At 39.5% G+C, this 13,843-nt stretch overlaps 1 protein-coding gene across 4 annotated transcripts in view; it reads right to left on the bottom strand.

Annotated features, from left to right (window-relative positions):
- Positions 1-254: 254 nt before the first annotated feature.
- The window catches only part of runx1t1 (RUNX1 partner transcriptional co-repressor 1), a 54,573-nt gene continuing 40,984 nt past the window's right edge, over positions 255-13,843 (bottom strand). Inside the window, exons 5-11 of one of the 4 annotated variants that reach the window (XM_079368599.1) lie at positions 12,362-12,543; positions 9,161-9,423; positions 8,331-8,419; positions 6,981-7,176; positions 6,304-6,378; positions 4,097-4,329; positions 255-3,328 (exon numbers count right to left, since the gene is read on the bottom strand). In XM_079368599.1, coding sequence (XP_079224725.1) covers positions 3,008-3,328; positions 4,097-4,329; positions 6,304-6,378; positions 6,981-7,176; positions 8,331-8,419; positions 9,161-9,423; positions 12,362-12,543 — 1,359 coding nt within the window. In that variant the 3' untranslated portion in view covers positions 255-3,007. Of the gene's footprint in view, positions 3,329-4,096; positions 4,330-6,303; positions 6,379-6,980; positions 7,177-8,321; positions 8,420-9,160; positions 9,424-12,361; positions 12,544-13,843 lie in introns of all 4 variants that reach the window. The other 3 variants (XM_079368601.1, XM_079368598.1, XM_079368600.1) reach the window with 3 other exon arrangements.

Genomic DNA, 13,843 nt, shown 5'->3' with positions numbered 1-13,843 from the left:
GTTATAAGCTCAGCCAGTCAAGAAAGAGCTGATGATGGATTAATGCCCAAATAGCATTTATTAAATGTGTTGTTTTTACTTGAGTTATGGCTCAATGTCTCTTAAGATTTTTACTATCCAGGCCACTTTAGAACCAGTTAGTTAAACTCAGAACAATGACATAATAAATGCATTCCAGCTTCCTACTCTTAGTGGGACACAACAGGAAAATGGCATCAGTGTGAAGAAGATGCACTGAGCGATAATATCTTAAAAAAAAAAAATCCAGGTTTTGCCCTGATAATGATGAATACACATGTTGTTGTATGCTTTCAAATACATGAGTGTTAAAACAGCTTGGCTGTTTCTTCACAGCTTCTGAGGAGTCGCTAGTCGGGTGTTAGACACCTTTTTGGATTGTTTAACCCTTTAAAGTCAAAGAGCAGTTGTGTTTTTTTTTTCTCAATGAAAAGGGAGAGATGAGGAAGTACAGAGGGAGCAAACAGCCCAGAACCTTAACAGGCCTCCACTTGATCCTTGAGGTCAGAATTTGTAACGCGCTTCTGTGTAGCACCAAGGTGTTTGGGGTGAAGAGCCTTTGTGTGCGTCAGGGTAAGTGCTCTCTTTCTGCAAATGAGAGGTTTGTTGTATCACTGAAGGTTCACAACAAAGCTGTGACTGATTATGTTTCTGAAAGAAATATGACATACTCTGATTTAATACATATAAAGAACTGCGAATGGCAATGGTATGAAAGCCCAGTCTGATTCACAACTTTAAGAATGACTAGCTTAACTACTTAAAGCTGAATTGGGCGTTTGATCTGACCTTAGTGAAATGAGAAAATGTACTCGTAAAAATATTTCAAAATTCTCTTCAGAAAGGTTACAGAAGTCATCAGTGTTTATGTCACAATATTATTGCTCCAGTTAAAATGTAACACTTCAGTGAAATGGTCGTTATGTTTTTAATCACACCTTCTTATTTCACAATGTAAGATGAGTGCCATTCGGTTCTGGTAATAATCAAACACAAATTTAAAATGACTTTGATGACATTGAAGTTGGTTTTGTTGAAGTTAGTTCAAAGAACCAACAGAACTCGATAAATAACCAGAAGTGAATGTGAACAAACCTCTTTTAAAATGGTTTTTAAATCAGGGTTTTGGTCCTTGGTGTCAGTCTTTGGCTGTTTTTGTTGTATTTTTTTTTTTATATCTCTTGTGTTAATACTGTGTGTTACCTGGTGCTTTGCAGTGTTAAAGCTGTCAATTGGAGTCTACGCATCTGCATTTGGAAAGTTAGTTTGTTAGAATATTTTTGTATTTTTTTTTACCTTTTTTTGGTTATTTTTTTTTTGTTTTTCTTAAAAAATAACAAATATGTAACAAACGTTCAGTAATGTGCATGCACTGTCTGTAACTATTTTAAAAAAACGTTATGGCTGCTTTTGTTAGCATGTAAAGACAAAATAACTTGTGGGTTTAAAAAATAATGCTTAAAGAGATGCTACCACTACATATAAAATGGTTGATGAATTGTGGCTCCATACTGACAGCACAAGTATGCTGAAAAAAAGCATGCTGAAATAACCTCTGTGACAGTGCAAATACATTTATGTATGTCCCTTGTACAAAACATTTAGGGTTAGCATTCCACGCAACATGCTTGTTCTCAGAAAACATCTGGGTTGGACTCAATTAGCAGCTCTGAGATATAGCTTGTGTCTTTTCTTGAGGACAAAGGGAAGTCAAACTTAAAAAAACTACAAGGGATCTACTACTAAAACACAGAATAGAAAAGCAGCTTGGAAAAACGGAAAAAACCTCTTTTTTTATGCACCAGCTAAAGAGAGCGAGAGAGAGAGAGACAAAGAGTTATGATGGACTTTTAGTTGTGATGGGTTAAAGTATGATGCATTGTCACAATTGTCCAACACATATACAATAAATAACCATTGGTGACACCACAGGACAGGAGTCTTAAACACCATGACATCTACAGTAAAAAGAATAAGAACATGAAGAATAATTCAAATGTTCCATTTTGGGCTCAGAACTGCTGTTAAGTTGACTCGACAGTCTTACCAATCGGATAATGACTTCACTTCATGTTGGAGAGCTTCTGCAGACCCATCAAGTATTCATGTGCGAATTGTAGTCAGTACATTCTCTACATGTGCAGTGGGCAAAGTTTTGTATCACATCCAAGAACTCTTCCTTTAACATCCTTCAGGGAAACAGATTTGTATTTCCCAGCCCACTGACCTGGATATTATTACAAGTGAGAGGGAAATAACATTGGTTGAACAGCTGGCTCTGTTTGCAATCTGCTGCACATCTGCCCATTTGATGGCGGTCTGTGGGCCAGATATTCAGTCCATCCCTGTCCACTCTCCAGGCAGCAAACTCGTTTATCCATCCATCCATTGGTGTGTCTTTCAACATATCTTTCTCTCCTCAGAGTATTGATGACTTACGTCGCTCTGTTAGCTAGATTTCTTTCCCTTGGTTTGCTGTTTGGTAAATTGAGGTTGACTATTCTCATGTTTCAGGTACAGGAAGGAGAAAAAGCATCAATTCAGGGATGGAAAATATAAAGACTTGAAAAAGGGAGGTCAGATACTTGTCTGGAGTTCATGTCCACCTTTGCTCCGTCTCATAATATTTACAGTGAAAACAAGCTAAGCTACGATGACAACAACATTAACAACAACAGGCACAACGATAAACAGACAACAAGAATAGCAAGTGTAGTGATAACAGGATGTCAATATTTAAATTCATTCATTCAAAACAAAGAATATCTTTGTGTTTCTTTAAAGTCATGGCAAGTCAATATGACCTGATTAAGGACCTCCTCTTCCTCCATCTACGACTATGTTGCAAAATAGACACAAGCATTGCCGTCTCTTCCTCTTAGACACATTAACTCACCATCTCTGCAAGGCAATGTAGACAGTCATGCTGTATGTGAGGACAGGTTGTTAAGCCCTAGAGGCATTATCCTCCCTCTGCTGTGTGAGTCTTTTAGCGCGTTGAGCCATCCAGGGCAGAGGAGGATGGGGTGCTGGGGGTGGAGGAGCGAGGGGTAGCAGCAGGCGGGGTAGCAGCCGGACTCCCGGTCCCACTGCTTGGGGTGCAGGCAGAAGAGCTGATGGGGGCAGGGGTTTCTGACCCAGGGACCCCTCCCTGCTGCTGGCTGGCCTGCTGCTGCTGGGCCTGGAGGGTCTGACCGCAAACATGGTGGTGCTTCTCCCAGTCCTTGTGCTGGCAAAATGAGCCACAGTAACGCGCCGTGTTGCAGCCGCTGCAGGTCTCACTGGCTTTGCGGCCACAGTTCCAGCAACTCTGAAAGACAGATAGAGTTGAATGTTAACTACAATAAAATAAATGCACAACACTTTACTATCAAAAAGATAATCACATCTTGGTGTAAGCAAAACGCTACATCATCAAAGAACGACAGACAAAATAAAGAGATAGCAGAGTACATCTCTGCACATTACCAGAACTAGCCTCTCCTTTACAACACTGAAGCCTAAAACAAACCACAGACAGATCAGAAGCCCATCTCTGATTAAACTTAGGACCTCTTATATATATTGGAAACCACAGTGAGAACCTTTCAGAGCGTCTGCATAGCCACAGGAAACAGGAGAACAAGGTTACAAACAGCGTCTGAAAGTTCTTCTCTCAGGCGCTTCCCTCTCTTAAACATGACTCCTGCAATTAATGAAATATGTGAGCCATATTTCCCCCTCAGTCACTGATTAAACGTCAAGGTCTCCAACAGTGATCAGAAAATGAAAGCTACCTGCCTTGATTTTCTCCCAGCTGAATTGGTTACACCTTTCAAAGCATGCTAGCTACTCTGTTGGTCAAAACAAAGGGGAAAAAGGGAGGTTTACGGATGCTTGATTGACCTTGTTTACTTTATTTTGCTAACCCTCCCATCTTCTAACTGTCAAATGACACAAAAAAAAAACTATTTCTAAGAGTAGGTCCTACAATCTGTAATTTTGAAGTCACTCAAACAGCTGGTAATTGACGTGTTGTTAAAGCAACAGCAGAGATTTGTTTTAAACCAAAAAACACATTGCCTGCGTAAGTTCCTACCTCACTGGAGTCTTCTTGTTGGTTGATTATAGAGAGCGCATCCTCGGCCGCCTGCCGCTTGGCTTCCGCTACTGTACGCTCCATCTTGGCCCGCTCAGTGCTGATCATCTCATGAGCCTTACGCTCAGCCTCTGACACAGCCTTCTGTAGCTCTGACACGGCCTGTCGCTTCACCTCATTCACCGCCTCTTCTGGAAAGAGTGTGGAGACAGAGGAAGTCAAGCCTCCCGAACCTGCAATATAGTGTGCATTGAGTCATCCAATAGACAGAAGTCTATTTTTAGTTAGTACACTGGTTAACTTTTTCCTTTTGTCTAAATTACCTCAGTTTCTAATTTTGACTAAAAGAATACCATGGGAGAAAATGTTTTTTTTACATTTTGAGATCTTTACATTTAATAGTGTATATTTTTTTGTTTTAAGTGACTTAAGTCAGGTTCTTTGTAATGAATTCAAAACTACTGCGTTTAAAATGATCTTGTTTGATGTTGGGCAAGGAAACATACATCCTTGATTTTAAACATTCTCTATTAACAACAAACATAGTTTCCAGTAACGTGTTATTTTATAATTGTTTTGTGTTAAGAATAACCTTGCTGCGCGGGTGTTATTCATTGGAATTCTAACCAAACGTCAAAGCAAAAGGAGGCTTTTTTGTTTGCTCCCATCAAGCCTGTAACTTGACTAATTGTGTATGCAAATTAGGCAATTTATATTTAAATTATGCATTTCAATTGTGATCCCAGAGGCCCATGTGGTGAGGGGAAGTGGGAAACCGGTAGGACACTATGCAAGGTGCTTGAATATTTATCACCAACTGTAAACACTGTGCCCATTTCAAATAGATGTATTCACCAATGCACTCCATTGTGTTGAAACTCCTACTTTGAATCCTCCCAGGGTCACGTTTAGCTCAGTCTCTACATAGCTAGAGTATATGGGACTGAAGTAAAAATGATGCAGCGAACACTGAGAACAATGCAGAGAGTAAAAAAAAAAAGAAGCTGGCACAATTTATCCTTGTGAAAGATGGTTACAGATTCTTATCTGACAAATATTCACCCTTACTCAATTTACTATGCACACAGTGCATTTATAGTACTGTAAATTCTGTTTTCAATATCAGGCTACATATTTTATTTTTGAGAGGCAGAACATTTTTCTCTTTATTTTGTTTGAGCTAAATTTTTTAAAATAGGGGGGATTTGTCTGTAACCCACTGTGCTGCCTGAAGTCATGGAAATGGTGTTGATGCTATGTGATGCACGCCTTGTGCATGGAATTGTGATTACACACCAAATGCCTTAGATGGAAGATCGATCAAAGCTGGCAAGGGAGGAGAGAACTGGAGAGCAAGCAGTCCCCGGTGGTGATACTCAATTCAATTTAAATGCATATCACTTCTTCTGAGTATCTCACACATCATGCTTGGTCAAGCAAGGGGACAATTTCTTTTCTTGTAGGAGTTTAAAAAAGCAGATATACTGTATCACTGACGTTGAATACAAAGTGGATACTGCAAGCATTGCATACCCTCAGTGGAAAATTGTTTCGGTTTTTCAAGAGAAGGATAATGGTGAATGCAGCTGTGTACAGGACTTTGAAGAATTCGTTTTGTGTACACCAAAAAAAATGTAGGAACTAATTAAAGCTATTAAAGCAACAGATTAGTTTCAACATTTGATCCTAACTGGCTCTGCAAATGTTGCTCTCCAAATGAACAACAACTAAATTTAACAAAATGTTGTTAAATGGAATAGCTGCAATGCCTGTTACTAGGATAATTACAAAAGTGCCAAAAAGCAAGAAGAGTCTCACTACAGTAGTTTTAACAACAAAACCACTGGAGCAGCTGTAAAAGTCATTTATGTCAGTTTTTTGTCTGGTGCAATAATACTGTTTTACGACCTGACATCATATTTGGAGTGTGCATGGTGTGGTTGTGAAATTCAAATCTCCTTCTGTATTGAATATTAAAATTGTTTCCAAAAGTAGCCTAATATATTAACTCAAGCTAACCAGAAGAGTTGCCAACAGCAGACTACATAGGGGTGAGAGGGAAGAATGCGGTTTAATGGAATGCTTCTCATTCAATTCTAACCTTGAGTTAGAATTGATGAAAAAGATAGGCTTTATCTCGAAAAAAGGAAACTGTCTTAGAAACAAAAGAGACGTGAAGAAAAAGTGTGTGTGTGTGACAGGCTCACCAGCTTTCTTCCAAATCTCTTCAGGGACAGGAACGTAGCCAGACACAGGCCGGTGCAACAGCTCCCTGTGAATTTCTGATAAGACACAAAGGCACAGCCATGTTAATAAGAAGTAAATCAAAGTGTAACATAAACACTATTAAATGTAAAGATCTCAAAATGTAAAAAAAAAATGTAATCAAACGTTTTCTCATGATGAGGCAAAAAAAACAATAGATCAGTAGAGGACCTAATATCACACCCTGGGGAACTCCAAGTTTATCATCGGTTTTCTGGACAGAAGATTGCTGAAAAAGGAGACCGGTGATTCTCAACTGTATAGCCTCAGAATTCACCCACATTTCATGAGAAATCTCAACCCAGATTTCTGATATTTTCCTCTTTTTAGATTATTTTGAATGTAAAAATTATGCAGTTTGGGGCTCAGAGGATACAAACGTGACAAAGAAAGTCAGGACAAAAGGATTCATAAACTTTTTGACAATATTTTCAGACACACGTTTGCTACCCATGGAAAAAAGCATAATGGCCCACTTTTAGGTCCTGACCCAACAGGTGAGAACCACTGCTCTCGAGCAGGGCTTTATCAGACAAACATTTAAAAGTTGTTTTACTCTGTCCTGTTACATTCCAAACAATGAAAGGTAAAATTGTTCAGAGAGTGTGTGATCCACCACCTGGAGTTGCATTTTCAAGTGCTGCTGGGCTCTGTTGCCTTGACTGCCCACTCGCGGCTCCTTTCTTCAGTTCTTCAGCATCGCTGTATCGTCGGATCCAGTAGTTGAGCTCCTCGCGGTCAGCCTCCTGGCACCGCCGCAGTACGGTCAGTGAACGCCTTGTTTTCTCCACCATATCCATGATGCAATTCAGAAGCTGGGGGTGAAATGGAGGGGCAAAAGCGCTGAGTTTACACATAGGCACAGATAATCTGATTCATTTATTTTTTAAATTGCATACCTGGAGGGATGGATCTAAGTTTAAACTGACATTTGTCATTTTATTTTACGGGGTTATATTATAGTAGTATAGTAGTAGTAGTAGTATATTTTTACATCTATATTATAAAAATATATTATAAAATTGAGTAGTTAACCAGTTGGTGTCTAATTTGGAGACAATCTTACTACATCACTCAAGTCTTCAAATTATGTTCAGGATTGGTTGAACTTTAACTGCATTCCAAAAGCAATGTTAAAGGTCCCATATTTTGCCCTTTTAGGGGTTCATATATGTAATTTATGTGTCTACTAAAGTACGTTCACAATCGCTAATGTTAGAAAAAGTGTCTGTTTTCATGTACTGCCACCCCATGCAGGCTCTCTCATCTGTCTATTTCTAACACTCAGACTCCTCCACGAAGAGAAAAATAAAATAAAAAAAGGGTCCCGTGTGCCAAATCTGATCTGATTGGTCGGTCGGTCGATTTGCTTACTCGTAACTGGTCATTTGGCTTTGTTCTCAGGTGTTTCTCACCCTTTTTTTTTTTACCATATTGGGAATGCTACGCTCAGTCAGAGGGGAGCTTGTGCTTACTACAACGAGCCAATGGGCTTGGATCAGTGATGTCTTTGTCTTGAGATGTCACACATTATCACTGATGAGGGCTAGGGACCGAGTGTTTCATGCAGCTATTGCTACTGCTAACAGGACAAGGTAGGAGAAGATGTGTTTCCGCAGGAAAACACATTAAAGAGCATATAAAACCAGAAAAAAAAGAATATGGGACCTTTTAACAGAAATACATTTTTGAAAATCTGTCTCAATTTTCAAACAATTTGAATATTGCATCAAGCTAACTGGATTAACAATAATGGTGAAAACAAAAACAATAATCAGCATTCACAATGTATATTTACATGCAAATTGATATCGTAAACATTTTGTAAACTGCTGGTAAGAAATTCTTCTAATGATTAAATATTTGTTTTGTTTATCATGGCTCAAATGAACACTTATGATCTCTTTTACTACTTACATAGGCAGAACTATAGGGTAGAGTAATAAAAAAATGTTATTACTTTTCTTACATGGTCAAGGTGCTTCCACTCCTCCGCCCACTCCCTGTCTGTCAGCCTGTGGTCAATCACTTCCTCCTGCCTGGTCCCTGCATGCATTCCTGTAAGATAGAAAGGAAGACGGACAGATAGAAAGACAAATAAAAGGCAAGTTAATGTCAAACTTTTGGATTATGTAGTCCATCATTTATTTTTCTCCCTTAGATCGCTATTTTTTCTGCACTGGTTAAAACGCTTCCACCATCCATTCATTTATCCTCTTCCCTTGCGCCCCCTTTTTCTTAACTGTCTCCATCTCTCTCTTCCACCCTCGGGCAAGAACGAAAAAAAATCACAGAGCTACTAATCCAATAAATATCAATCAAAGCTGAGACATGGTAAATGTCTCTCCTATTTTTAGATCCTAAAAAAAGTCATCATTATAGCTTCATCAAAGCCCCGTCTGGGCAGAAAAATGTCTCTACAATAAAATACAGTGACGCTGATTATAAATGTACCATTTTGTTCACTCATCAGCTTTGTTTGATTTACCTGTTAGCACAAGGATGGACACTGACCTTTCATTTTAATGAAAGCTCTGGATCTCAGTGGGTATGCAGAGAACTCAGAAGTCTGAGAAATGATGTAAATTTGTAGCAACCGGTGAAACTGTTTGCGTTTGTATTTAAAATCCTCTTTATGTTTCTTTTGGTTCTCTTTGGTTCGTAAAAGCTTTGTCAGGATGCCATGTAGGGGGATTGGTTTGTGTCCAATAATCCAAATGTATGGACACAAACATGCAAGGGCACGCACGTGCGCGCGCACACACACACACACCCTCCATTGTGCTCCCCTGTCCTTACCAACAGGTCTGGCTCTATCCCGGATTTCCCGATGGTTGGAAGCAGGGTGTCTGTAGTTGTCTCGGTAGTGATGGGCGATGGCCATGTCGTCCAGCCTGTAGTGCTGAGGTGGGAGCGGGCCTGGATGGGGCAGGCCATTAGGTTGGTAAGAGAGCCCATTGGAGGGGCTGAAGCGCTGAGCAGGGCTTATAGTGCAGGGCCGCTTGTTGGGGTGAACATCTGGGTGCAGGGAAACATCTCGCTCAAAGCCATTCTCTTTGGTTCTAGGAGAAGAAAGGCATTCATTGTCACTGCTTCTAGAACAATTCTTTTACATGGGTTGAGGCATTTACTTTGTTTTAAATGGACTAGCTTAGATTGCTTCAACCAATCCTGCCAAGGTAAACAAGATTGGATATTAGACCAAAAATGACTGTAATTTTTTATGTTAGTAATGAACTTAATCAGACCCTTAGCATGATAAAATCCTGGCACATAAGAACACATATACTGTTAGAATTCAGTGTGGTAGTTCTACCACATTTATTCAGTGAAAGTGCCTGATATCACATTTGTTTGCAGTTCGTATATATATAAAGTCAAACTTGAAACCTATCATTGTGACAACTGTTCCACTCCTTTGTGCAGCTGTTAAGGGCTCTAGTTGACCCGCTAAAGAAACACACACATTCACTAAACTAAACTAACTAACTAAAGCCCAAACCCATTCACAAATAACAGACAATCATACAAACACAATCATTTAGCTTTCAGGGGATCTGGTGGATTTTTCTTAACCTGCTTTCAAAGATGAATGTGGCCAGGTGTGTTTGTGCGTGCATATGCTTGCACTTGTATGTGTGTGTTCACAGTTAAATCTTGCCAACCCCCAACTCTCTTCCCTCTCTCTCTTTCTCTCAGATGAACAGATTGAACTTCTTAATGAGCTGTTTTTATGGGCTCCTAATGCTCATCCACAGCTCTCCATATGCTCTTTCCCTCCATACGTCCGTCTCTCTCTGCCTCCCTCGACTCATCCATCCATTCTTTTCTCCCCCACACCCAACCACACTCTCTCCTGCCTTTCTGCTGCAACACTGTTTGTATCTACAGGCATTTACACACATTCACAGTCACCTGTTTAGTGATTTGTATGTTAATATTGGTGTTAGAATGGTTTTATTATCTCAGCCTAAGAAATACAAACCTTCCTTTGAGACTAAAATCTAAAGAAAAGATTTTATTGTGAAATGACTTTTTTTAAAAACATATCTCACTATAAAAGCACTGTATTGAGAAACTGTACTGTACAAATGTATATAACTAAAAGTCCCTTTGCTGTTAAAAAAAAATCCTCAATGTCTCTTTTTCACTTTTTGTTGTGTTGCTGGGGTCATCTTGGTACTCTTTCTTGCAAGACTTTTATTGTGAAAAAAAACAACCTGCAAGATGTTTGCTTAATATGTAAACTAATTAATCATTCTGTGAGGGAGAACACTTTTAACTTCAAAATTAAAACCCACATCAGGGGAGTTTAATGTCATTTAATTATCATGTATTGTATGGGCAGAAATTATATTGAAATTAAGGTTTCAAGCAGCTAGTTTGCCAGTAATACTAGCTTTGCACTCCCAGCTTATATTTGAATGTTGGGCCTTTATTTTCAGATCACAGATTGGCCTTTGTTTTTGCACTGTTATATTCCTGGTCTGTTTCCGACAAACTGTGGTTCTAATCAGAATGAATTGATGGTGCTGTGTTGTCTGTAATTAAGGATTCCCATTGAAATTCCAATATTCCAACAAGGCTCCAATAAGCGAACTACAGAGCAGAGGTAAGCAAAATCCAGAGGTGCTTAGCCAGCCGTATTGGTACTGGAGCCTCATCTGTAAGTGTTATCAGCCCATCTCCCTAGGCACACACACACACACACACACACACACACACACACACACACACACACACACACACACACACACACACACAGAGGTGCATATATGAACCATACCCACATTTTCACACAAACACCACCTTTCTTTCCACTGAATACAGATGCCTACTTACTGCTCTCTCTCTCTCTCTCTCTCTCTCTCTCTCTCTCTCTCTCTCTCTCTCTCTCTCTCTCTCTCTCTCTCTCTCTCTCTCTCTCTCTCTCTCTCTCTCTCTCTCTCTCTCTCTCTCTCTCTCTCTCTCTCCATATATATTCTCTTTCTCTCACACATTGACACGCACACCTTTTCCCCAGCTCACTCCCCTGTGGACCAGACAGCCTGCAAATATGCAGGTATTACAGAAAAAGTCAGCCTATCTGACTGTTGGGGGGAAGAGAAAGGTGAGAATTATTAATATTACGTTTGGCATTTTTGTCCCTCAGCAAATATGAAAAGTACATTTTCCTCTCCCCTGTCTGTATTAAAAAGATGTAGACCCCTTGGGGAAACTCTTTACTTAAAAAAAACCCCAAAACATGCACATACAGTATTGTACTGGAAGCAGAGGCCCAAACTGGGAACTAATAATGTATAAAGAAATGTTGACAAGGTTCTGTCAAAGGTCTTAGTTAAATCCTTTTCTAAGTATATTCAGATATTTATATATTTTTCCAGTTTTCACATATGGAGCAAGAGAAAACCAGCAATAGTCTGTGTTTGTTTTTGTTCCTGCTCTTTTGGCAAGGAAAAGAAGGATGTTAATCAGTTAATCATTACCAAACTCTGTGACAACAAATAGGTGTCGTGACTTGAAAGACTGAGGTTAAAATGATGCAGGAGGAGAAATTAAGTATTCTAACTTTGTAATCGAAACAGAACACATCCATCCACGTTTAGTGATACATTCACACTTTTCATCAGGCACAGCTGTCTTCCTGTATGTGTGTGACTGTGTGTAAGCTTATGTCCACACATCTCTCCCTCTCCTCAGTTCTGGCCCATTAGGAGCAGAAGCCAGGAGCTGAGATGTCCAACAGAGCACATCATGAGGCCCTGTGGCACTCTGACAGACACTTCCCATACATACATTAACACATCACAATTGCCTTGCATTGGCTCAGCTTGTGTCTGTAGAGGGTTGTGTGTCTACACGCGGATGCAGGCAGACTCACAGGGATTTATGCATAAGATCAAACAATAGACGATGAAAACGCTTTAATACTCGGATCTGGCAAGATTACACAAGAAGCACTGTGGCGTTGAGAAAAAAATCAGTTTCTGATTCACTCACCTGTCTGGTGTCCTTCTCTTGCCGTTTTCATTGACGTCCAGCAGGAGTTCAGAGGAGTCCACGGGGGAGGTGGTGCTGGTGTCCAGGAGCAGCTGCTCGTGCTGAGCCAGGTACTGAGCAGGGTTCTGCTTGGCCAGCCGGGCACAATGCAGCAGCTCCCTCTGAAGGAGCGGCAAGTTGGCCTGCGGGAAGAAAAAAACAGCTTTTTCAATAACCGGAAGAAATGTAACAACTGTTTGTTTTTCTTTCAACTTTATCACAGAGTATATAGGTATACATATATATATATATATATATATATATATATATATATATATATATATATATATATATATATATAGATAGATAGATAGATAGATAGATTTATAGATAGATAGATAGATACAGTAGATAGATGTACAGTCTGAAAGCAGAGCTGTTAAAAAAATTCTAAGGCCCCAAAAATCAAACTTGAGATTTCTTTTAAAGAGTAAAATGCAAATACAACTAAGCCTGCATTGCTTTAGTTGCAATCTAGTCCATTTATGTTGATAAAAGAGAAAACATTCTGTTAGAATATAAAAGTCCTTTATGTCTTTTCCATGTCTGTTTATTTGTGCCAAAATGTTACTTTTTGAGGATTTTTACAACAACAGATGAATTGATTGATGCATTTCTTTCATCTTCGCATGTAAAAGCTCTGAAGTACATCACAAACAAATCTATTTTCAAAAACACCTGTTTAAGCTATCAAGAGATCCATTTTGTCCATGTTATTTAACCCCAGTTTGCTCATTACGGCTGAACCACCGCCACTTTCTGTGACCCAGAGTGCATTAACACCTCAGAAGTTTCTCTAAAGAACAGCATAACAAGGGTTCTGCTTTCTTGTGCGGAGCGACAGGGTCGTGCAGGTATGTGCACGTTGACTTCAAAGACATCTGATGGGGTGCGTTTTAGAGCAAGAAGATGAAAGTGTTGCGTCAGGTCTGTTCAGACTGAAAGTGGGGGCTACTTTGGCGAGATACATCACAGAAGCCATTGGAGGAGCCATCTTTGTAAGTTTTCAGTCTGTTAATCTGTTGAGTTTTGTCCTCTGAAACATAATCTTCCTAAGTCTCTGCTTTTGTTTTTTTCTTTCATTTATTTTTGTGGATTTATGACGTTTCAGAGAATGTCCTCCATTTTTTTCATCCATCTCATCCTTGTCAAAGGCATACAGATATAACACTTGCCAAAGAAATCCCAGATTAGTTTGGTTATAGGCTATCTATGCTTTATAATCACACAAATCCTTCTTCAGTAATTGGCTGTAATAAGAGAAATGCCAAGCGCCACTCTTCGCTTCACCTGCCCGAGTTAATGGTCCGTTAATGTTTTACGATCGTAATTACCCCCTGAAAAAAAGAGTATAATATAGATTGCCTTGACCCTGCTGAACTCATCTCTCATTAATTGGAGGTCATCCTGATGCGTGAGATGGGCGATGCATGAACAAAAAGA

This window comes from Symphodus melops (genome assembly GCF_947650265.1).
Source record: "Symphodus melops genome assembly, chromosome: 18".
Taxonomy (NCBI): Eukaryota; Metazoa; Chordata; class Actinopteri; order Labriformes; family Labridae; genus Symphodus; species Symphodus melops.
Note: the sequence above shows the minus strand (reverse complement) of the source record. Positions and strands in the feature narration are given on the sequence as shown.